Below are 23,661 nucleotides of genomic sequence, written 5' to 3'. Positions count from 1 at the left end.
CTTTGTGCACGCTTCTGCCGTAGGGTTTGGATCTTTCGCTCTTCTTTTCCACCGGGGCTTTTCTGGATACTGGGTCTGAATCGTAAGTGCCTCTTATGGGTGCAAAGTCTTCCTCCAGCCTCATGACAACAATCGCCTCTGATTGTACCTCCTCAAAGGTAGTGCATGGATGCATGGTCAGGTTCTTGTATAGATCTGAATCCTGGTGCAGTCCTCGGCGGAAGGCTTGTATAGCGGTTGCTATATCGCACCTCGGAATTGACACCTTCTCTTTGTTAAACCTGTTCAAGTAATCACGAGTAGATTTCTCAAACCCTTGCACTATCCGATAGAGGTCGTTGGTCTGGTTCTCTGGCTTTCTGCTGCTGGCGAACTGCTGATTGAATGCATTAACTAGGTCGGCGAAGTTGGCTATACTTTTGTTGGGCAGGCCGACGAACCACTGCAAGGCTGCTCCAGACAAGGTTGATCTGAATCCTTTGTACATACAAGCTTCCTTTAAGGGTCCGGTCGCAGTTATCACCATCATTTTCTGTTTGTAGTGGTTGACGTGATCAAGTGGATCTGTGGTTCCGTCTTAGAGCGTCATGGCTGGTGGTACACATCCCTTAGGAATGCTGACGAGGGCTATGTCGTCCACGAAAGGTGAGTCTGCATAGCTATCTCGTGCCGTTTTCTCTAATGGATGTGCTACGCCTGGTATCTTATACATTAGGTCCCTCAGCTCCTGGTATTGCTACTCCAGCGAACTACCTGCTCCTGCAAGGGGGTTAGAAACAGGCGGGAAGGAACCAACAGGTGTACCTCCTAACCAGGGCCCTCCAGGAAATTGGCCAGATGCTGGATGACTTGTCACCGGTGTTGTACTGATTATAGATCATGGCTGCCATTTTAGTGTCTGCTGCAGGCCTCCGATCCAGGCTCCACTGGTGAAATGGCTGAGTGATGGAACTGTTGTGTTGATGACAGTTCCGGATTGCCATCCGGATGTCTGGTGCATAGGTGTTCCTGCAAAATGTGGATAGTCAGATCCTGACGGAGTGCTAAGCAGTGCATTACCTGGTGTCTGCTACAGGCTGGGTGGGTTGTCAAATGACAAACATCCCAATCCTCTGGGCTTGATTGGTTCACTGGGTGCTACTCCTGTAAGGTCTAGTCTGGTGACTAGTTCTGACGGAATTGGTCGACGTGATCCTCCACCACTGGTCAGGTTCAGGGCCTCAGGTGCTGACGCTGGTTTGGGCTGCACTGCGGTTATGATCTGAACGATCAGGTTCTGATTGTCCTTCCTCAGATCCTCAACGGCCTGGCAGAGTATCCATCCCCTGGATCATCACCTGCATCGGGTCAAGTGCTGGAGGTCCTCTGCTTCTGAGAACTTCTGCACCTGATCCCTTCTGGGCCGGGACTCTGGACGCAGCTTCTCCTCTGCTGGGGCTGCTTTCCCTGCTGGATCTGGCCTGGCTGGGCGCGCCTGCTGCCTTGGGTATCTGCGGCGGTTTCAGAGGCAGAGGCATGGTTCTGGGTGACACGCTGACGGGGACCATCTGGCTGGATACTGGAGGAGCACTTACTGATCCTGCAGATGCAAGGGAGAGCCTTGCTCCAGAGGACAGGTTTGACATACTTTGGCTGCTGGAAGGTTTCTGGCTGGTTCCGGACATGGTGACGGCTGGTTCGATCTTCCGAGATTTGGCTATAGAAAATGGTCAAACTGTTTTGGTAATAATTTACCGAATTACTAATTTAATTTGTGGGTGATAATGATCGATCTATGCCCTAATACGGAATGAATGCAACGAGTATAACAAACGAAAGTACGACGAATTAAGAGATTGACACGCAAGGTTTTGGTGATGCGGAAAACCCGATGTGGGAACAATCGCGGAGGGAGTCGGAATCCCACCAATTTGGCACTATAATCGAGACGAAAATACGGAAAAGAGGAAATACAATGGAGATTGGCTAGTGTATTATTTATCGAATGCTAAGAGTTTTGTTGTCGATGTGTTAGTGATAGAATGAGGTCCCCCTTTAGTTTGCCTTTGCTCTCCTTTATATAGTGGTTGAATGCTAGGGTTTGAGTCAACAACATCCTCTCAGCTTCTGCTCCTGAATTCCTGCGTCGGTTACACCAAAATAGGAGGTGGTTGCTTGACTCAATCAATACCCCACTAAATACTCCTTTAAATTCTCCACTAAATGCTCCTCTTAAGACTAGCCATTATTGACTTTTTCCATTGAATGCTCCTTTCCTGCATCTGCGTCCAGGTTCCTCCGAACCAGGACATGCTCCTGATATTCAGCTTTTTTTCCAGTAAAATAGGTAACGGCTTTGACTTGTCATTTAATGTTCTTCTATCTTTATCCAAAGAATATTCCCCCCCTATGCAAGTAACGGGCACACTTTTTCCACTTTCATCTTATGGTCCATATCACGCCACGTCATCAATCCTTCCCACTTGGTTTCGTCCAATGGATAGATGCCACGTCATTACTTAATAAATTTGTAATTTTTATCCCTAACATTGTACAATAGAATGTAAATGTTAATAAACTTTTTAGATTCCTCTCATCTTTATTGATATATTAATAATTAATAATTAATTTACTCTACATAGTAATTTAACATCTAATTCTTTTTCTTAAATGATTATTTTTTTTAGCTTTCCTCTCCTCATTTATACTACCTATACACATTGCCATATTTTTGTCAACAATTATAATCTCTTGCATTACCACAATGTTTCAATTTCTCTACCTTAAAACACCTTTGACATTTTATTTCATATTTAAGCTTCCACACTCAATTCAAAATTATTTTTAGTTCACATAAAATCCTAATTGAATTAATTAATTCAATTTAGTTTTTATTGTATTTGGCTTTATAATAACTTTATGTAGCCATAATATATTTTGTGTTCATATTTTAATTATAAATCATTCTAAAGAATAAATTAATTTTTTAATTTTCAATTTATTGTTATAGTTTGATTGACTTTTAGTGTTTTGGCAGGTACTTCTTCATTGAAGCGACATAAAAACATTACATGAAGATTTATTGCCAAAAGTTTTGTGAATACACCCAGATTATCTTTGCTGCAATAAATTTGCATGTAACACCTTTTTTTCCTTATTTTTTGGTCAAGAGGTCAATGGGTCACAAACCAAACAACTCAAAGTGTGTAAAAGATTATGCGAGTAAGTCAATAAGCTTAGACATTTTTGCCAATATAGTTTAAGGAGATATTTTAGAGTTGTAACTAATAATTTTTACAAAGTATAACAATGTTTATTTATTTATAACTTTGGTTGAACAAAGTGAAGCAACTATGTAACATATTGTATATACGTAAATATTTGTTACTTGTGTCATTCATAAGATGCATAATTATTTTTGCTCATTTATACTAATAGTTGTTCGAAATTCTAACGTTATATTCTTTTACTTTACTCTTTCTGTTTTCCATAAATATAATCGTACAACGTACTCGGAATAATTTGGGACACAAATATTTGATTTTTTAATTATTTGATGTTGCAGGGTATTCTACATATTTTAAAATATACCAGAGAATTTTAAAGAATATAAAATCCATTGAAATTGAGGGAATATAAAATTGTTGTAATATACAAGAAATATAGCGGTTGTTAAGTACTGAAAATTTAGTACGTACTTGCAACACCTATACAATAATTTTAAAATGTTACCTTGATCAACTTTTTATTGGTCAAGTATGAAGCTATTTATTTGCACTATGAAGTTGTTGCCACGCGGGGCTTTAAAATCCCATCTATAATTAGAGGTCTAAAAACTCTGATTCATTCAATAAAGGTGCTGTTTGGCCAAGTTTACCTAAAAGAGTTTTTACTTTTTAAAATGAGTTTTTTCACAAACTACTTCTTGAAAAAGTTGTGATTGTTTGGCCCAACTTTTGTAAAAATAGTTTTTCCCAATTTGATGTGTTTGGCCTAATTACTTTTATTTGACTTTTTTGATTTTTTTTTGTTTACTATATAATTTAGGTCTGCGCCACACTTGTCAAAATTTTCACCTTTAGGCGCGTTTTTTCAAATAAAAATTATGTAATGTCATAGTTACAACCGTAATTTTTATACTGTGTAATACTCATAAATCATAATCATGATATTCATAGCCGATGTTATCTCCTCGATTAGAAAGTTGCAATATCAACTTTGCAAGATGATGAAACTCACCAACAAATATAATCAATTAGTCAAACTATAAACAAAATAAATTAAGCATTTATATTGGTGGGTACTTTTTTTTTTTTTTTTTTTTTTTTTTTTTGACAAGTAGAATGGCAAGTCAGGCTCGGGCCCAATTTGCCAATCTATGAGCAAGTACATTAGAAGATCTATTAACGAACGATATTGAAAAACAGTGAAACATAGAAGCTAAATCATAAATATCCTTTGTAGTCGTCCATGTAAGATGATTATTGGATGAACCCGCTGCAATGTGACTCAGCATGTTAATGCAATCGGAATGGACGGCAATGTGGAGCAAATTTTGAGCAAGAGCCCACTTCATGGCTTCTAAAATGGCTTTCCCTTCTGCCTGTTCTGAACATTGGGCTAACCCAGAGACGCAGTGATTAGTTGTATGCCCATTTGATGTTGAGCAGGTCCATCCATATCCCGCCTTTCTCGTCGGATCCCAGGAACCGTCCACATAGATTGTAGCCATTTCGCAAGAAGTCAATGTATGTAATATCCAAATTGTAGTTCCTGCTTTAAGTTGTTGTTTATAATGATCTTGTTCATCTTGAGCCCCTAAAAAAGGCATACCCGGTGGAATGTCATTCTCATTTTGCTGATGTGCAGCAGTAGCGATGGTAAACTGTGTCTCATAGAGCTTCATCGCACCAATCATATTCATTCTTGAGTCCCCGAAACAATTGTTGGTTCTTACTCTCCAAATAGTCCAAAGGGTAGAAAGAAAGGAAATCACCCCAATCTTATTATCCTCCATCTTCAAGAGAAATTGCAACCACTTCATCAACCAGGTCTTGATATTTATGAAGGAACAATTTTCAGCTCTTATCCCAATGTAGCTGCCCGCCCATAATCTTTGAACAAAAAAACAGTCCCGGAAAAGATGCTCCAAAGTTTCCATAGGTGTACAGCTGTCAACTAGTTGACATGTATTATCATATGTATAGATATTCCGGTTGGAGAATTCTTGTCCAATAGGGAGAGTATCAGTAAAGATTTTCCAAAGGAGAACCTGCCATACCTTTGGTCCCGGTAATGTCCATAATTTGTTCTTCACAAAATCTCGGAGGTCAGGCTGTAATCTTGTAATATCTTTTGTAGTTGCCTCTTTCGACCATATCATGGAATGTGCTGTATGATACCCCATCTTCACCGTGTAATTCCCAGTTTTAGTCCCTTCGAGATAGAGTGTGTCAGCCGAAACATTGTCCAAAATGGGAATAGCTAAGATCTTTGTGGCCCAATCACAATCAAAGATATGATGAATGAAAACTGCATTCCATTCATTATTAGAAATGAGATGATGAACTCTTAGATCAATGAGACTTGGTGATCCTTGTAAAAGTGCTTGGTCTTTAGGTGATGGCACAAAACCCTCAACCCATCTTGCAGTCCAGACATTAAGAGTTGAAGATGAACAAATTTTCCAAGCACATTTTTCTTTGATTAAATTGAAACCCCAAAGGATGCTTCTGCCACCCCAAGTCTTTCCCGTTGGATGCTTCGTTAAATCAGGAGCCTTTAAAGTGTCAATTAGCTTATATTTTTGACCAAGAGTCCTAGCAAGCAAAGAAGAAGGAAGTGAAACCATTCTCCAGGCTAACTTTGCAACCATTGCTTGATTAAAGCCCTTTGCATTTCTGATACCCAAACCACCCAACCTCTTAGGTAAAGACAAATACAATTTACTGCACCAACTAATATGTTTTCCCATTCGTCCCCCTGTCCACCAGAACTGCGAAAGCATAGAATCAATCTTAGCTGTCACACTTATCGGTATTTTAAATACCGATAGAAAGTAAATAGAGATGGAGGACAGGACAGAAGAAATAAGGGTTAACCTACCAGCTGCTGAAAGTAAATGGCAATTCCACGACGCTATTCGTTTTGCAACTTTTTCAAGAATGAAATTAAAGATAGTCCTTTTTGAAATTTTTTCCAACGAATTACTTACATCCGATGGTAAACCTAAATAGGTGCCAAAGGAGTTTGAAAGGGGTGCTTTAAATAGTGTCATACATTTTCTAGCGAAAGCTAGGGGTGAACTAGGACTAATAAGAAGGGCAGATTTTGAGTGGTTAATACGTTGACCCGACGCTTGACAATAATATTTCAGAATTTTATCAAGGGAGTAGCATCCCTGTTCATCACCTTTGATGAAGAAAATTGAGTCATCAGCAAAAAGTAGATGAGAAATAGGCATGCTACCCCTGGATACCGAAATCCCACTGAGTGTACCCATTGACTCAGCTTTTAGCAAATTCAGAGAAAGGAATTCAGTGCACATAACAAAAATATAGGGGGATAAGGGGTCTCCCTGTCGAATTCCACAATTTGGCATGAAAGGAATCGTAGGCGCTCCATTAATCAGAATCTCATATGATACCGTTGTTATTGTTGCCATAATAAGCGCAATAAGCTTCGTTGGGAAACCCATGTGGAGTAATGTCAAATGAATAAAATTCCAATCCAGTCTATCGTATGCCTTACTCATATCAGCTTTATATCCCATCAACGCGCACTTCCCATTTTTTGTTGCCGTAAGCTTATTCACCATTTCGTGAGCGATAATGACATTGTCAGTGATACATCTTCCAGGCACAAACGCGTTCTGAAACGGTCCCACTAAAGTGTTTATGACACCACGTACTCTGTTGGCAATACACTTCGTAACAATTTTCATAATCACATTACACAGACTAATTGGACGATAATTGTCCACACCCTCTGGATTCGTGCACTTTGGAATAAGGGTAATATATGTCTGATTCCATTTCTTTGGTACAATCCCCGTGTTTAGAACTTGTAAAACAGCATTAACCACATCCCTTTGTAAGAAATGCCAGCAACGTTGATAAAATAAAGCTGGGAAACCATCTGGACCCGGTGATTTCAGAGCACGCATCTGAAACACAGCTGTGCGAACTTCCTTTCTAGTAAACAAACAATCCAGTTTATCAGCTTGGTCACTAGTAAGAAAAGATTTATCCACCTGAAAGAATTCATGATGTTCGTTTTGATAGTCATCCAGAGATTGCATTTCATGTCCAGCTTGGAAAAGATCTTTAAAATAGACAAGAAAAGCACTTTCAATGTCTTCTCGTTGAAACACCCAGGCATCATTTTGTGTTTTGATGCCATAAATATAATTTCTAGCAGATTTGGCCTTTACACAATTGAAAAAATATCTTGAACAAGTATCGCCCTCAGTTGCCCAACGCACCTTTGCTCTTTGCTTCCAATATAAAGCAACATTTTTTGCATATTGCGTAACCTCATCTCTTAAAGAATCAAAAGTAATGTGATTTCCAGTTTGTGCTGAAATTTCAATTGCATGTTGGAGATTATCATCAAAATTAGTCCACTGTGCTGACCACTCTTTCCTCTTGTTCAGACACCAATTTTTCATGGCAAGTCTAGTCTTCGACAACCTTGTACTAACCATAGGAACATACGGAGGTATACATTCTTGTTCCCAAAGATGCTTAATAACTGATAAGCAATCATCATAAAGGAAACTCCATGCCTCTATTTTGTATGGTGATCTATTCCCATTTCGCAACAAATTTGTGTCTAGAACTATCGGTGCATGATCCGAAAGTTGTATTGGAAAATGTAAGATACCCGTTTCTGGATAAACTTCATGCCAATTTGCAGATGCATACCCCTTATCAAGGCGTTCGTAAATTCTCTCGCTGCCACCCCTGTTGTTACACCAGGTATATTTTGGTCCCTTGAAGGGAATATCCATTAGGGCATTTATAATTTTCCATGATTTGAAGCATTGTAGACCATCAATAAAACCAACCCTCCCACCCGTTTTATCAGTTTGGTATTCTATTTGGTTGAAATCGCCCACAAGCAAGAATGGGTCAGAAAAAGTATGTAGCCAAGTTGTCAGTTCCTCCCAAACTCCTTGTCTTTTTTGTGTTTTTGGTTCACCATAGATAAAACCCAAATACCAAGAACGGATGCTACATTCATTAACTTTAACAAGGATGAAGTTTTGACAAGCATAAACTAAAACAAAGGACCTAAGATTCCTAAAACCTACCCATAAACCCCCCTTTGTTCCCACAGCATCAACCCCAAAGCTGTGAGAGAATCCAAGAGGCCGGAAAATAAGATCAACATACGAAACAGTACATTTAGTTTCTGATAAAAAAACGAAATCGAAATAAGCATTAGATAAGATCGCTCTAGCTTTAGGAATTGTGGGGGCGAGCGGATCGTTAAGACCCCGACAATTCCAGGATAGACCTTTCATGGAGACAAAGGAGGTTGATTTGGGTCAACCCCCGCAACACCCGATGCAGCTGAACTCCCAGAAGAAGAACCAATATCATCATCTTCAATACAAATCCGGAAAGTCCCTCTGTTGACAACCCTTGCTGGTTCCGTGGCCAAATTACGAGATCCATCAACAATAGCAGCAAGCCCTTTAGGAGTAACAGGGTCAGAGCTCGTTTCAGAGTACTTAGACACAACCTCAATATTATCATCGTCACACCCTTCAACCCCACTTTTCCTACGTTTCCCCATACGACTAATAAACTTAATTGCTTCCTCTTTTGAAAGTTGCACTTCCTCTGGTAGACAAATTAAATCTGGATCCGTAATGGCTTTTCGTTTGTTTGCATGCACACAACCTAGTGTCTCAGCCCTGTCCTTGGCAGAAATTCTAGCAGAGGATTCCACCAAGGACCATAATTCATTCGTTGGTGGGTACTTGAACTACAAAACAATTACTACGTACTTAGCCAAAGAAAAAATAATTATAAAATAAGACCGTCTTATAGTTTTATACTATGAGATATTACTTTTATAAGCCAAACATTCAATATTTACATATAAAGGATCGTCTCACACTGAAAGACGGTCTTATACATTATTGAAAGGATCGTCTCATACTCTTTTCATCTCAAACCGTAAATTATTTTTCCTTTTTATATAATTAATATTGAGCTTATATTTAAAAAAATACCATAAGACAAATCATAAGCAATATACGGAGTACATAGCAATAATCAATGCCACATGACTTAAAGAACGTACAATTAGAAGCAGCCGATTAACAAAAAATAGACATTAATAGAGTGAAAAATATTATAATTATAGAGTACAAACAATAAAAAACCAAAACAATTGCCCATCTAGTAGAGATTGTGAGAAGTAGAAGTAGGTATTTGCAGCTTCTGCTTTAAGTGGCTCTTTTTAAAGTTTTAACTTTTCAAAAGTAGTTTTACATCCATCTAATTTATAGTTTTTGGCCTAGTTTCTATTTTTTCAATTGTAAAAGTACTTGTAAAACTTGGCCAAACAGCACCAAATAAAGAGAAATTAAACTAACGCTTAAGTATTTGTTGGTTAAGAAAACAATTCATATTTCATAAACTTTAAGCCGATTAAAACAATAAATTATTAACGACCCCGTGGTTTCCACGGGCTCCAAAATTAGTTTGGGTGTTATATACACGAGTGATATGGAACTCGATCCGTCTAAAACTTAAAACGGATAGTACAGTCTTAAATGAGAATTTGCGTATGTACATAGTGTGAGTCTCTGTGAGAGAACAGAAAGGTATAGCTAGCAGTCTAGCACGAGTCCATGAGTGGTTGGAAGTTGGAACGTAGGTTCTGTGCAGCTTCGTCTTCTTTGTCGTTACTGTGCTTGGCACTTACCATTATTCTTCCTCTCTCCATTACTTTACTATACTCTTTAATTCCAACATCGCCACCCTCATCATTATCATCCATGGCTTCCTCAATTCACCAAGGTACTTTTATCTATATACCTATAATCGTCGTCTTTTCCTTTTAGGGTCTGTTTGGATAGGAGGATTTGGAGGGAAAGAGAGGGGAGGGAAAGGAAGGGATGATAAATCCTTTGTTTAGTTAGCAAAATGGAGGTGGAGGGATTTTGAGGGGAGGGAAAATAAATCCCTCCACTTACCCCTCCAAGCCAAATTATTTCCTCTCCAATAAAAGCAAGATTTAAAGGGAAAATGACCTCCTCCATTCTCCCTCCCCTTCCCTTCCATCCCTTTCTCTTCCCTCCTTCTCCCTCCCCTCCCTTTCCCTCCACTTTTGCTATTCAAACACACCCTTAAGGTGTGTTTGGATTGAGGTATTTGGAGGGATGGAAATTGGAAGGTTGAGAAATTCATTGTTTGCTTAGCAAAATAAAGGTAGATGAATTTGAAGGGGAGGAAATAAGGATTCATCCATTTCCCTCTTTGAAGACAAATTATTTCCCACCAACATAGGCAAGATTTGGAGAGAAAATCACCTCCTCCATTCTCCCTCCCCTTCCTTTCTCTTCCCTCCTTCCCCCTCCCTTTCCCTCCTTTTTTCCTATCCAAACAAGGCCTTAATATTCAACCAGCTACCTTTCTTTCCAAAGCTATCTCTCTGCTTTTGTGTTTTTTCTTGGATCAGCAATTTTAGGGCGTCAAATAATTCTATCTTGTATAATTTGTTTTTTCTGATGATTGTAGTTCAGATTCAGATTGATTATTAAGTTATCTTCTGAAAATTGTTGGACGGAAGTTAGTTAAAATTTTCAATTTAAAGTAGTAATATGATCTTTCCAAGTTGTTAGGTAATAATGTGTAATTAGGCATGTATTCCAATTACGGAAAGTGGTTGCATTTACTTCAAGTCGTCGAAATGATTCCTTATTATTAGATTGTAGATCCTTCAAACCTATTTAGATTAGATTGTACTGAGTACTGCTTACGTAATTCTCTTTAATGCTTTTGGCATAGCCTAGCAACATTGACCCGACACGCCCACTCTGACTGATACAGTACAACCCACACCCCAAGTGAATGAAAAACATTTGAAACAATTACTTTGAAACATAAACCTTAATGACTCGGACCAGTTCAAATGACCCAATTACCTGGTCGGTCTATTAATTGGATACTTGCAGATCGTTTGAATTCTGATGTTTGATTCACTGTTGGTCAAGCTCTATGAGATAGTTTACTGATATGTTTAGTCTTACAGTTGAAGAAAAAGACTTGGAGATGGGTCCCATTTCGGCTCCATCAAACCAAGCACCTATGGAGCCATCTCCTTCTCCATCGCCGACTGCCACATCAGCGCCTGCTTTGGTCCTTTCCAATTCTGGAAAGCGCATTGATCAAGCGGGAAAGAAAAAGTATGTAAAACAGGTTACAGGTCGTCACAATGACACTGAGCTGCATTTGGCAGCCCAACGTGGTGATTTGGCGGCTGTCAAGCAGATTCTTGGTGGGGATATAAACTCACAGATCGGGGACAGTCTTAGTGGGGCTGAGTTTGAAGTGGAGGCAGCAGAGGTGAGGGCCTTGGTGGTGAATGAGGTTAATGAATTGGGAGAGACGGCTCTTTTTACTGCAGCTGAGAAGGGTCATCTTGATGTGGTTAAGGAGCTTCTCAAGTATGCCAATAAAGATACTCTTGTGCAGAAGAATCGGTCGGGATTTGATCCATTGCATGTCGCTGCCAACCAAGGCCACCTTGGTACCTAGATGAACTCCTCTTTAGTTCATTGTAATTGCTAAATACTTTTTTCAATGCTGTTCTTTGAATTTGACCTTCAATGTTAGGAGAAAGTGTTTGTTTCACTGTCAAGGCGTGATCATAAATTTAGTTACTTTAGTTAAGCTAACTCAGATATTAAAGTCGTCGTCCTTTTCCAGTAGGTGGTTAGTGCTTCCATTTCCATCATCTCTTTTTCTCAACATAATATCCAACGTAAATACCTAAGGGTGTGCTTGGATGGAGGGTTATAGACAGAAAGGTAGCGGAGGGGAGAGAAGGATACAAAAACCCTTATTTGTTTAACAAATCGGGTAGGAGGGGGAAGGGGGAGGGGGAGGGGGGGATGGGATCTGGTGGGATCCATTTTCCCTCCAAGGCAAACAAAAATCCCTCCATCACAGGAAAGATTTGGAGGTAAATTGTATCCAAACACCCACTCCCCCATTCCCCTCCCCTCCCTTCCCTCCCTTTCCCTCTTATTTTGGTATCCATACAAGGCCTAAAGGAGAAATTCCAGTGCTGTTCTTCTGCTGCTCACTGTCTTGAGGATTTTTGATTCCAGTTTATAACCTGCTCAGTTGATTTTTTTTTTCTTTTTTTTTTTTTGAGAGAAAGCTCAAATAATTTATTACAGCTGTTTCATTGCAGAAATCGTTGAAGTGCTGTTAGACCATCAGCCTGGGCTGATAAAGACAACTGGACCGTCAAATGCAACCCCTTTGATTTCTGCAGCTACGAGGGGACACACAGATATAGTTAGAGAACTTCTTTCAAGGGATGGTAGCTTAGTTGACTCGTTTAAGTCCAATGGAAAAAATGCACTGCATTTTGCTGTTCGTCAGGGACATGTGGCAATAGTGAGAGCATTGCTGGACAAGGATCCAACATTGGCTCGAAAAACTGACAAGAAAGGTCAGACTGCATTGCACATGGCAGTCAAAGGAACTAGCGGCGATGTTGTGAGAGCACTTCTTGAAGCAGATGCCGCGATTGTCATGCGCACAGATAAATTTGGCAACACAGCTTTGCATGTGGCTACGAGGAAGAAACGGGCTGAGGTATTATTTCTGCATCAATTGTCTTTCACCTATCTGCTTATGTGTTTTTGGGTCTAATCCTTTGATTGTCTAGTCCTACTAAGACAAAGTTTCAATTTTTCATACAGAAACTTATATGACACCCTCTCTCACAAGTGAAACCAATCCATTAAGCGCAAATCAAAGAATTACGGAGTAATTCGTAACTCCCACAATTTCTGTATCTCATTTTTGAAAATTCCCTCCTTTTCTTATTCTTTTTTTTTTTTTTTTTTAAAACGCCCACCTTTTCAGGGCATTTCTTCCAAAACTCCCACCAAAAGCTTGTTTTCTAAATAAAAAAGAATATTTTCGCCTATATCATTTTTTTTTTTTTGGTGAACTGTGAAAATATATTAATAAAGCATTCGACAATACATTACATCGTCACCAAATTTAAAACATATACATTTAGCAAACATATTCTCAATCCAAATCTAAACATAGGACGGTTCCCATGGTAATTGTTGGGCCTTCATATCCCACTTCCTCTCCCTGCATCTTTTGCTTGAATAGCACACTTCAGCTGCTTAATAATTCTGCGAGGAGCCAAGACTCTAGCTTCAATTCGACAGATGTTCCTTGCATTCCAAATATAGTACCACATAGCTAAAACTGCTGCAAAAACTATCTGCTTCTTCATCAGAGATGGACATCTCCAAGTTATGCACCATTCTATTAAATTTGAACGGGGAAATGAATGCATAGCCAGTCACTCAGCAAGTCCCAACATTGCCTACTAAACACACTCATAAAACAAATGAGTATGAGTTTCCACCTGATTACAGCAGATTTCACATAGTCCATCAGTAATAACCCCAAAAGAGAGGAGTCTATCTTTAGTCATGAGCCTGCCCTGCACAACCAACCAGCCAATGAAGGCATGTCTAGGTATAATAGTCTTACTCCATACAAGAGGATACCATTGTACTTTCTGCTGCTGCCCCATGAGCCACTTATACCCACTGGATACCATATACTACCCAAGTGTTGCAGTCCATACTCAATTAGTAAACCCATATTTCATTTTGTCCTTGACTTGACAAATTTTACGCCAAGTCCAACTAGAATTAGTTGTAGGTTGGTACTCACTCCAATCTCTCCCTTTCATATAAACATGCCTATATCATTCAAACATGGTCTTTCCTTTCTACCAAAAGTTATCTAGCGGAAAGAATCTAGTTAATTAATGATATTGCAACGAAGAGTGTTAGTTTTGGAAAAAAAAAAGGCTTTTGTTGTGAGTTTCGTACGTAATGTTAATAAAAGGCGAGAGTTTTGAAAAAAGAAATAGTAGAAAAAGGTGGGGGTCTAAGAATGATGTACAGAAAAGGTGGGAGTTTTGAATTAACTCAATTAAATGGGGAATATGTAAATATTATGGTTGGTGTCACATGTGAGTTCATCTCATACGGGATTCACTATCTTATTCAGGTCTTTCTCAATCAATTTATTGTGAAATTATCTACGTTTTGATTTTTATCTATCCTGTTAGCTACATGGCCCAGCTACATGGCCCACGTAATAATTTCATAACAATTTAATATGTTTTTAATCTTTTCATTTGACTCTTCTGTTATACGAGTAATTCGGTTCTTTTATTCTCAATCTCATAACTATAATGTCTTAAAATCACCAATAAGCAACTAATCTTAAATTGCAATTAACTTTTTTAGAAATCCTAACAAGAGTAGATTTCAAAACAAATTTACTAAAATTATCCTAATAAAAAGTAGATTTCTTAATACTAAAAACAAAATTTAATAAAATTATCCTACTATAAGTAGATTAAATATATTTTAATAAGATTATAATCTTAATATAAGTAGATTACAATTATCAAACAGATAACAAACAGTTATAATAGATCAAGTTCCCTTTTTTATTTTTCTCCGACTTATGCTCTCATACATTTGTAGTTTGTATTCGCGCATCAAAATTGAAGAAGCTGGCGGATAAATAATAAATGCATTTGATTAAAGTGTTATGTTAAATTCAAGAAGTTGGCGGATAAATAATAAATTCATTTGATTAAAGTGTTATGTTAATATGATGTAGTACGTAGTTATACGAAGTATAAACTACGGTTATTCCATCAAAATATATAATCACAAAATAATCATTAGAGTGTGTATATAAATCATACATGCCTCAATATACATTCAAGTGATCGATACATATAAAATAATTCACCGATCTATATATGTTACTCTATTCGTCCCGGTCAGTAGTTTAAAATTGCTTTATACACGATTATTAAGGTAATGAGAGAGGAATGAGTTTATAATTATTAAAAAAATCAAAAACAACTCGAAATGAGGAGGAAATAAAATGGTCCCCACCCACATGAGTTTGTTTATTTAATAGAAAAGAAAAGTGTAAATTATTGACTGATTCACCTTAAATAGAAAAGTGTAAACTATTGATCGGGTTGAAGGGAGTACTATTTTGTTTCATTAATTTACTCTATTTAAGAATATGTAGATCATTAGGTTGTAGAGGAACGAAACCGAGAATAACTGAAGTAAAATTTGGTGGTTTGAACAACTTAAGCTTGGAGCAAGCATAGTATTATTCATATATGATGAACTAATGATCAATTGTAATCTAACCATTACATAATATTGATTTCTTCACAGATTCATTTTTCAAGGATAAAGTTATACTTAATGCACAATTCTTCTTAACTTAAACACGGAGAACAAAAAAAACTAATTACAATGCAAAAAATCAAAACCTTTTTAACCACAAATATAAATAAAGTTTTTGGCTCAAACTGAATTTTAAATCATGCCAACTATGAGTGTTAAACATGGGTAAAAATATTATGAGAATTATTTGAGAAAGTTATAGAATAGACGAGTATAAAACTATTTTCAGTTTGAAAAATTTTAACCGCGACAGGTAATGCGACAACTAGGGAGAATGTATTTTCTATTAAATACGGGTATGAGAAGACTTACAACCGTCACGTCCCCTCCCTTGTATCCCCGTATGACATCCTTGCTTTTAGCAGTCGTTTTTTGCTTTCGTTATGCGAGACGTGGTATAGTACTTTAGTAGAGTTAGACCTAAGTAGCAAAATTCATTATCTTTTAGGAATTTCATGCTAAATGTACTTCATCCTTTTTGCAATGACCTTTTGTAACACAGTCGTCAATGCGGTAGTTTACCATGATTTTCGACATATTAATGGTCAAAGTTATAAAAGTTTGGCCCCCTAAGAAGCAAGGTGGAAGATGTTTAAGAACCGAAGGGAGTATACATGATACATTTTTTTAATATAACTCATAATGGTAAGTTCTACCATAGTTCTTGTGAAACATTAACTCCATAAGAGGATTATGTAACAAGTTTGTTTTAGTATCAATCGCTTTGGAAAAATCATAGTAGAAGGGAAGATAATTACGAGTTCCAATGACTTCCTCATGTCAAAGATTCCTTTAGTTCTTAAGTGTAGACACTTTCTTAATAATGTCTAAATTTATATGGCAAAACTAGTTTTTAGTAATGGCCAGTTTTACATAAAAGCGTCAAGATAATCAACGTCATCCGAGGGATTAATTAAGGTTCTCATCGATAATAGAGACCAAATGTATCAACGCCACACAAAGGACATTGTTTAGAAAGAAGTTCTCACAAATTTACCAAATTACGTGTTGTATTATATATTTTGCATGGAAGTTTTAAGGTTTAACTGTAAATAGTCAAAGACTATTTCGGTTAAAAATCGAAGGTGCGTGAGACAATAAGAACGATAACTGATAACTGTATAATCCAACTATATCTTTGAATGTTATACAACTAATATAGATAATACCAAATGCCACAACGCTTTAGTTATGTTTTTGCTATAAAATTAATGATTAATCAAGCCTCACCTAAAACAACCCCCGAAATTTTGTTTACCCCCATTTTCAGCAGGGTTTGACTTTTTTGTTAAATTAAATAGTTTTATACTACCAGGCCATGGTAACGTAAACCAACATTTTCAGCGATGCCCTAAAATACTATTTTTGTAACCCAACGATTTTGATGATGCCATAAACTACTAATTCATGCTATCACGTATAATACTACTAAGTGCCCCTTGGATTTTATGTAATAGTATCAAATATATTTTTGATTAATTGTTGTTTAGACTACTAATTATATTGGGGAATTCAGTTTGGATTTGATTTTGCAAGACGTTTATAAGGATCAAATACTCTTAGTTGTATGTAGATAGTCAAGGTAAAATTATGTTGTAAGAGATCTACCATTTTCACTGAACACACTAAATATATATAATTATGAATTATGATACCTCTTGTTTTACGTAATATCATTCACAATTATGTAGTTGTTGGTGAAAATAATTTGCAAAAATCATAAAGGCATGTCTTCGTTATTAAGGGTTTATTATGGTGTGCTGCAGCATGTGTTATAGATATAACGTTTTGTATTTAACTTATTCATTGTCCCAGGCAACTACGTACACGGACTCCAATTTTTTTTTTTTATTATTGATTCAACATTTTTGGATTTTTTTTATCAACTATATTTTTATAGATAATTCTATTGGGAATCCCGTGCGAGCACGGGCTTTCCAACTATTTCATAACAATTTAATATGCTTTTAATATTCTCATTTGATTCTTCTGTTATACGAGTAGTTCGGTTCTTTTATTCTCAATCTCATAGACCCAGAGGTGGATCTACAGGCAACATTTTTGGATTTTTTTATCAAACTTAAGAAAATATTTTTATAGATAATTCTATTGGGAATCCCGTGCGAGCACAGGCTTTCCAACTATTTCATAACAATTTAATATGCTTTTAATCTTCTCATTTGATTCTTCTATTATACGAGTAATTCGGTTATTTTATTCTCAATCTCATAAGACCCAGAGGTGGATCTAGAGGGGGTGTAGGGGTGACCTCTCACCCCCATTATTTTTAGGAAAAAAAAATTGGCTTAGTTTGTCGAAGGGTGGGAGGTTTGTCGGGTTTTGTTGACGGTGATGAGGAGGCCTATTTAGGGTGTCGAAGGGGAAGCAGTAGAGGGGCAATGAGGCAGTGTTGGTGTCTTGGTAGGATGCTGGGGCTGTGGTCTGGTCGGAGTTCAGACTACGACCTACGACCTAGGGGCTCTGGGTTTTAGGTTAGTGGATGGGGAAGATGACGGCATGGGGATTGGGTATTGTGGATGGAAGGTGAAACCCGACTTTTTTATTTATAATAATTTTTAATAATAATAATAATAATAATAATAATAATAATAATAATAATAATAATAATAATAATAATAATAATAATAATAATAATAATAATAATAATAATAATAATAATAATAATAATAATAATAATAATAATAATAATAATAATAATAATAATAATAATAATAATAATAATAATAATAATAATAATAATAATAATAATAATAATAATAATAATAATAATAATAATAATAATAATAATAATAATAATAATAATAATAATAATAATAATAATAATAATAATAATAATAATAATAATAATAATAATAATAATAATAATAATAATAATAATAATAATAATAATAATAATAATAATAATAATAATAATAATAATAATAATAATAATAATAATAATAATAATAATAATAATAATAATAATAATAATAATAATAATAATAATAATAATAATAATAATAATAATAATAATAATAATAATAATAATAATAATAATAATAATAATAATAATAATAATAATAATAATAATAATAATAATAATAATAATAATAATAATAATAATAATAATAATAATAATAATAATAATAATAATAATAATAATAATAATAATAATAATAATAATAATAATAATAATAATAATAATAATAATAATAATAATAATAATAATAATAATAATAATAATAATAATAATAATAATAATAATAATAATAATAATAATAATAATAATAATAATAATAATAATAATAATAATAATAATAATAATAATAATAATAATAATAATAATAATAATAATAATAATAATAATAATAATCAACTCCACATTACAAGTTTGCTTTTTCACGTTTGCCAACGCGTGTTTTACGCGGTAAATACCTTTAGCTACGTATTTGCAAAAATTATAAAAGTTAAATATTCTTAATGTGCTCCTAAAGATAAATCAAATAAGATCTCACATGAATATATTTTCACTTATATATCAAGAGAAAATCGACATTGAATGTTCACTTGTGAATAGTTTACAAAAGAGAAACTTGTAATGTGGAGTTGGATGGAGGGAGTATATATTAATTCCAGAAACCAAGGAATTTCAATGTAATTAAATAAATCTATACAAATTAATTATACTATATAGTTTTTAATCATAGCACTGTGTGAGGATGGGATGGACCTCAGCAAGGGACTTCAATGTAAATATTTTATAGTTTTGGTTGAAATATAAATTTAGAGAACACTATAATATGATGATTTTCCTTAAAATAACATGCGCCACTTATGTTATTATAATTAGTATAAAGATATTAATTACTTAACATACACGAATATAATATAATATAAGTATTTTATATTTTAGAAACTATTAAAAGGTAAATAAATCAAGCTAGATTTCCAAAAATTAATATTCCATAATTATTTTGATTTGATTTAATGCATATATGTAATATATTATGCATATATGTAATATATTTATATAAATATATAAGCCTCTTAAAATAATATTTATATAAATATATAAGCCTCTTAAAATTGCATGCCTAAATAGTAAAAGTAATTCTGTTAGTGGTGAAAAGAATTGTAATAAACATTGGATATATAGTAATTTGGTAGTAATCACTCATTTGAATAGTCAAAGTAAAAATATTATCAGCGAGCGAGAGTGGTGAAAGCAATAGAAGTAACAACAGGAGTAATGAAATTATCAATATTAATGCGGCTATAGTGAAAGTAACAATAATTACGTAAAAATAATTACAGCGGGAGTAGTGAAAGTAACGGTAGTAAAAGTAACAATACTTTTTTTTTTGGTAGAATGTGAAAATTCTCATTAAGCTCAACGATCATTCAAATTACAAGGAACAGTAGACCATTTAAATTACGGTCCTCACAAATACAAACAGTCCTCACTACATCACTCTCACTTATCAGACAATAAGAAGGTTCCTAGCTACAAGCCAAGGTCGACTCTTGAGTAAATTACCTTCTGATTGAATCACCTGCAACCGAAATTTTACCATACTTTGAACCTGTTGAAGCACCCTAGCTGGTCTAGGAATGCATCCATCATGCTTGGCAGAGTTCCTGCATGCCCATATGCTATAGATCAAGCTCGCTATACAGGCCATTACAACCTGTTTCTTCAAAAGACTCCTGTATTTCCAATGCAACATATTATCCAAGGAGATGCTAGACCAATTCATACCCAGCCATTGACTCACCAACTGCAAACACTGCATGCTGAAGTGGCAGCCAAAGAACAAATGTTCCTGAGACTCTTGGGCAGCATCACAGATGCAGCAGAGACCATCAGATAAAACCCCAAACCTTAGAAGCCTCTGCTTAGTAAGCAGCCTATTCTTAGCAAAAAGCCAGATGATAAAATTAACTTTAGGTAAGCATAGATGATTCCAAACAAAGGGTCCCCAAGTCACCTGCTCTCCAGTAGTCATCAAACACTCATAGGTCATCTGGGAAGAGAAAGGTTTTTGAAGCCAATGTTGGACATTCATTACCAGCTTCAGCTTGTCTTTAACCTTACAGATTTGGCGCCAAACCCAGCTAGAATTAATAGTAGGAGAGTAGTTCCACTAGTCGATTAAAATAAAATATTAATAGTTGAAGTAGTGAATTTGTCTCATCATTTATTTCAGCATAATTTTAAGATATGTCATAGAAAAATATATTAATGATAAATTTATGAGTTATGCAACTTTAAAATATTTTTATTTAATTGAAAATAAATGCTAAATAGAGGTAGACCGGCGTAGCCGGACATCAATACAACAACAACAACAACAACATCAGAGCCTTAATCCCAAAATGATTTGGGGTCGGCTGACATGAATCATCCTTTCGAACCGTCCATGGGTGAACGCACGCCTCAAAAAGCGAATAAAAAAGGGAAGATGAAAAACAAAAAGGAAGAACGAAAATGTAATGGAAAGTCAAGGTAAACTTAGGGGTTTTAAAATCGCATTCCGTCTTTGTTTACTATTTCGGTTTTTAAAAATCCTATTTCGGTTTTTAAAAATCGTTTTAATCTTTTCTCTCGATTTAAATTTTAAGTTTTTCTAAAAGAAAGACGGAATGCGATTTTAAAACCCCTAAGTTTACCTTGACTTTCCATTACATTTTCGTTCTTCCTTTTTGTTTTTCATCTTCCCTTTTTTATTCGCTTTTTGAGGCGTGCGTTCACTCATGGACGGTTCGAAAGGATGATTCATGTCAGCCGACCCCAAATCATTTTGGGATTAAGGCTCTGATGTTGTTGTTGTTGTATTGTTAAGTGGTAAGTTTAAGGGTTATATTAATGTCCAATTCCTCCTATCACCTCTTAATTCTTGAAAGTATTCCAAGGTGACTTTTCACTTACTAACTCAATTGTCAAATTTTTAATTACAACAAGATGAAAAAAAGACTAAACCGAAAAGTGGACTCATATCAGACTTTTTTAGTGGACGTAAATCAAAAAATCGTCATTTTCAACACGAGAGAACTCGTTATATTTTATTGCCCCACGCCTTAGCGTAACTTGTAATACGAATTACTCCCTCTGTTTTTTTATATGACTTTCTCACATTTCGAGACACTCCCTTCTCTCTTCAATATCTTTTAAAGTATCACACTAAATATTATGATATGTATACTCCTATGAAAAAGTTTTTCGTAAGGAATTTAATGGTACCATTTATATAATTTTTGAACAAATATATTTTTGTAAATATTAAAGTCAAAGGCTTACCTCGTAAATACAAAACGTCATATATAAAGAAATGGAGGGAGTATAATAGTAGTGATATTTTGGTGTCTTTTCATATACCATACATTTATTACTCACCCCCATTCCATAAATTCTAGATTCGCAACTGATAAGACCTGATAACTATAATGTCTTAAAATCACCAATAAGCAACTGATCTTAAATTGCAATTAATGTGCAATGTGCAGATCGTAAATGAGTTATTGCTGCTTCCAGACATCAATGTTAATGCTTTAAATAGTCAGCACAAAACTCCTCTCGATATAGCTGAAGATCTCTCTCTCTGTGAAGAATCTGCTGAAATTAAAGATTGCCTTGTGCAAAATAATGCCCTAAGAGCAGACGAACTAAACCAGCCTAGAGACGAGTTGAGGAAAACCGTCAGCCAGATTAAGAAAGACGTCCACCTTCAGCTCGAACAAACCCGAAGAACAAATAAAAATGTCAGTGGAATTGCCAAAGAACTCAGGAAGCTTCACAGAGAAGGGATAAACAATGCCACCAACTCGGTAACTGTGGTTGCAGTACTTTTTGCCACAGTTGCTTTTGCAGCTATTTTTACAATTCCTGGGGGTGCTGATAACAATGGGGTTGCAGTTGCCGCCATGACTACAGCTTTCAAGATTTTCTTTATTTTCAATGCCATTGCCCTTTTTACATCTTTGGCTGTTGTGGTAGTTCAGATTACTCTCGTCCGAGGTGAGACCAAAGCAGAGAGAAGAGTTGTGGAAGTGATCAATAAGCTGATGTGGCTGGCTTCAGTTTGCACTTCGGTTGCTTTCATGGCGTCTTCTTATATTGTTGTTGGTCGGAAGCATGCTTGGGCCGCCACACTTATTACAGTTGTCGGGAGTGTGATAATGGCTGGAGTTCTTGGCACAATGACTTACTATGTGGTCAAGTCCAAGCGATCCCGATCAAGGAAAAGGGATGGAAGTGTGAAGAGAAGTGGTTCTAATTCGTTCTATCATTCAGATTTCTCAGAATCAGAACCTAATAGGTTTTATGCGCTCTAACTTATACTGAATACCATGGGTTTTTAGTTTTATCATGCTGACGACTTCTGAAGCCCTGAATGAAGGACTGTGGTATAAAGTTGTAATTACACTAGTGATGTTCAAGAAGTGCCGGTGTCAGTTCTAAGAAACTGTGTATCTGGGGCAAGACTTGGAATGGTAAACCTACATACATCTGGTGATCTGTCCTTGGAAACTCAGCTTTTGCCATGTTGGTTATCCATTGTCATGGTTATATGCATTTACCAAGTGTACCTGTGAGGACTCCGAGCTTTTCACTAGGTTATCTAGATCGTATGGCAAATCTTGCTCTGAGATGTAGATTTAAGTGTTAGCGCAATACCTTGTTTTTCGACTAGTAAATATCACTTTGAGCTGCATTCATACCAGCAGCCTGGTTTATGTCAGTCATCTCCTCCCGGTCTCTCACCCACTTGCAAGAACGAAAACAAACGTGGTCTAGGAGATGTACGCCTGCCTTAACAACACAAGGGTAGTTTTTATGTGATTTTTATTGTAATTGTATGGAATTAACAAGGTTTGTGATAGTTTATTTTGAGGCCAACAATAACAGCAATAGCAACGAACACTGCAACTACGAGCAACACGAACAACGAACGAGCAACACCCATGCACGAACACAAAAGAACAAAAACAATGAAGGGGGGATTTGCTCAAGACCTGTAAATTGAATAATGGAGATCGATTTCGCAAGACCTATTGCTAATCACTTGAGTTAAGAGTCTGAAATGCGTAAAACAATAACATGTTTTTGATTGGAATCACGTGTTATCGATGAGGATAATTGCAAAGCAAAAGTTGATAGTTTTTAT

The 23,661-nt window shown here is 35.8% G+C and overlaps 1 protein-coding gene across 2 annotated transcripts; it reads left to right on the top strand.

Moving 5' to 3' along the window:
- The first annotated feature begins 9,796 nt into the window (after positions 1-9,796).
- LOC141599995 (ankyrin repeat-containing protein ITN1-like) lies at positions 9,797-23,393 on the top strand. Of its 2 annotated transcripts, none has more exons than XM_074420143.1 (4): positions 9,797-10,016; positions 11,251-11,748; positions 12,418-12,827; positions 22,001-23,393. In XM_074420143.1, the coding sequence occupies exons 1-4, from the start codon at positions 9,848-9,850 to the stop codon at positions 22,826-22,828; spliced, it is 1,905 nt and encodes a 634-aa protein (XP_074276244.1). In that variant the 5' UTR covers positions 9,797-9,847; the 3' UTR covers positions 22,829-23,393. The 2 variants fall into 2 exon arrangements, with proteins under 2 accessions (XP_074276244.1, XP_074276245.1); XM_074420144.1 differs by having other exon boundaries at positions 9,961-10,061; positions 10,351-11,748.
- Positions 23,394-23,661: the final 268 nt, after the last annotated feature.

This window comes from Silene latifolia, chromosome 9 (assembly GCF_048544455.1).
Source record: "Silene latifolia isolate original U9 population chromosome 9, ASM4854445v1, whole genome shotgun sequence".
In the NCBI taxonomy this organism is placed as follows: domain Eukaryota; kingdom Viridiplantae; phylum Streptophyta; class Magnoliopsida; order Caryophyllales; family Caryophyllaceae; genus Silene; species Silene latifolia.
Note: the sequence above shows the minus strand (reverse complement) of the source record. Positions and strands in the feature narration are given on the sequence as shown.

Bases quoted from the DNA above. Each gene is read 5' to 3' on its own strand.
- LOC141599995 (XM_074420143.1), top strand. From the start codon at position 9,848: ATGAGTGGTTGGAAGTTGGAACGTAGGTTCTGTGCAGCTTCGTCTTCT. The intron at 10,017-11,250 runs GTACTTTTATCT...TTAGTCTTACAG, and splicing joins GGCTTCCTCAATTCACCAAG to TTGAAGAAAAAGACTTGGAG. The intron at 11,749-12,417 runs GTACCTAGATGA...GTTTCATTGCAG, and splicing joins TGCCAACCAAGGCCACCTTG to AAATCGTTGAAGTGCTGTTA.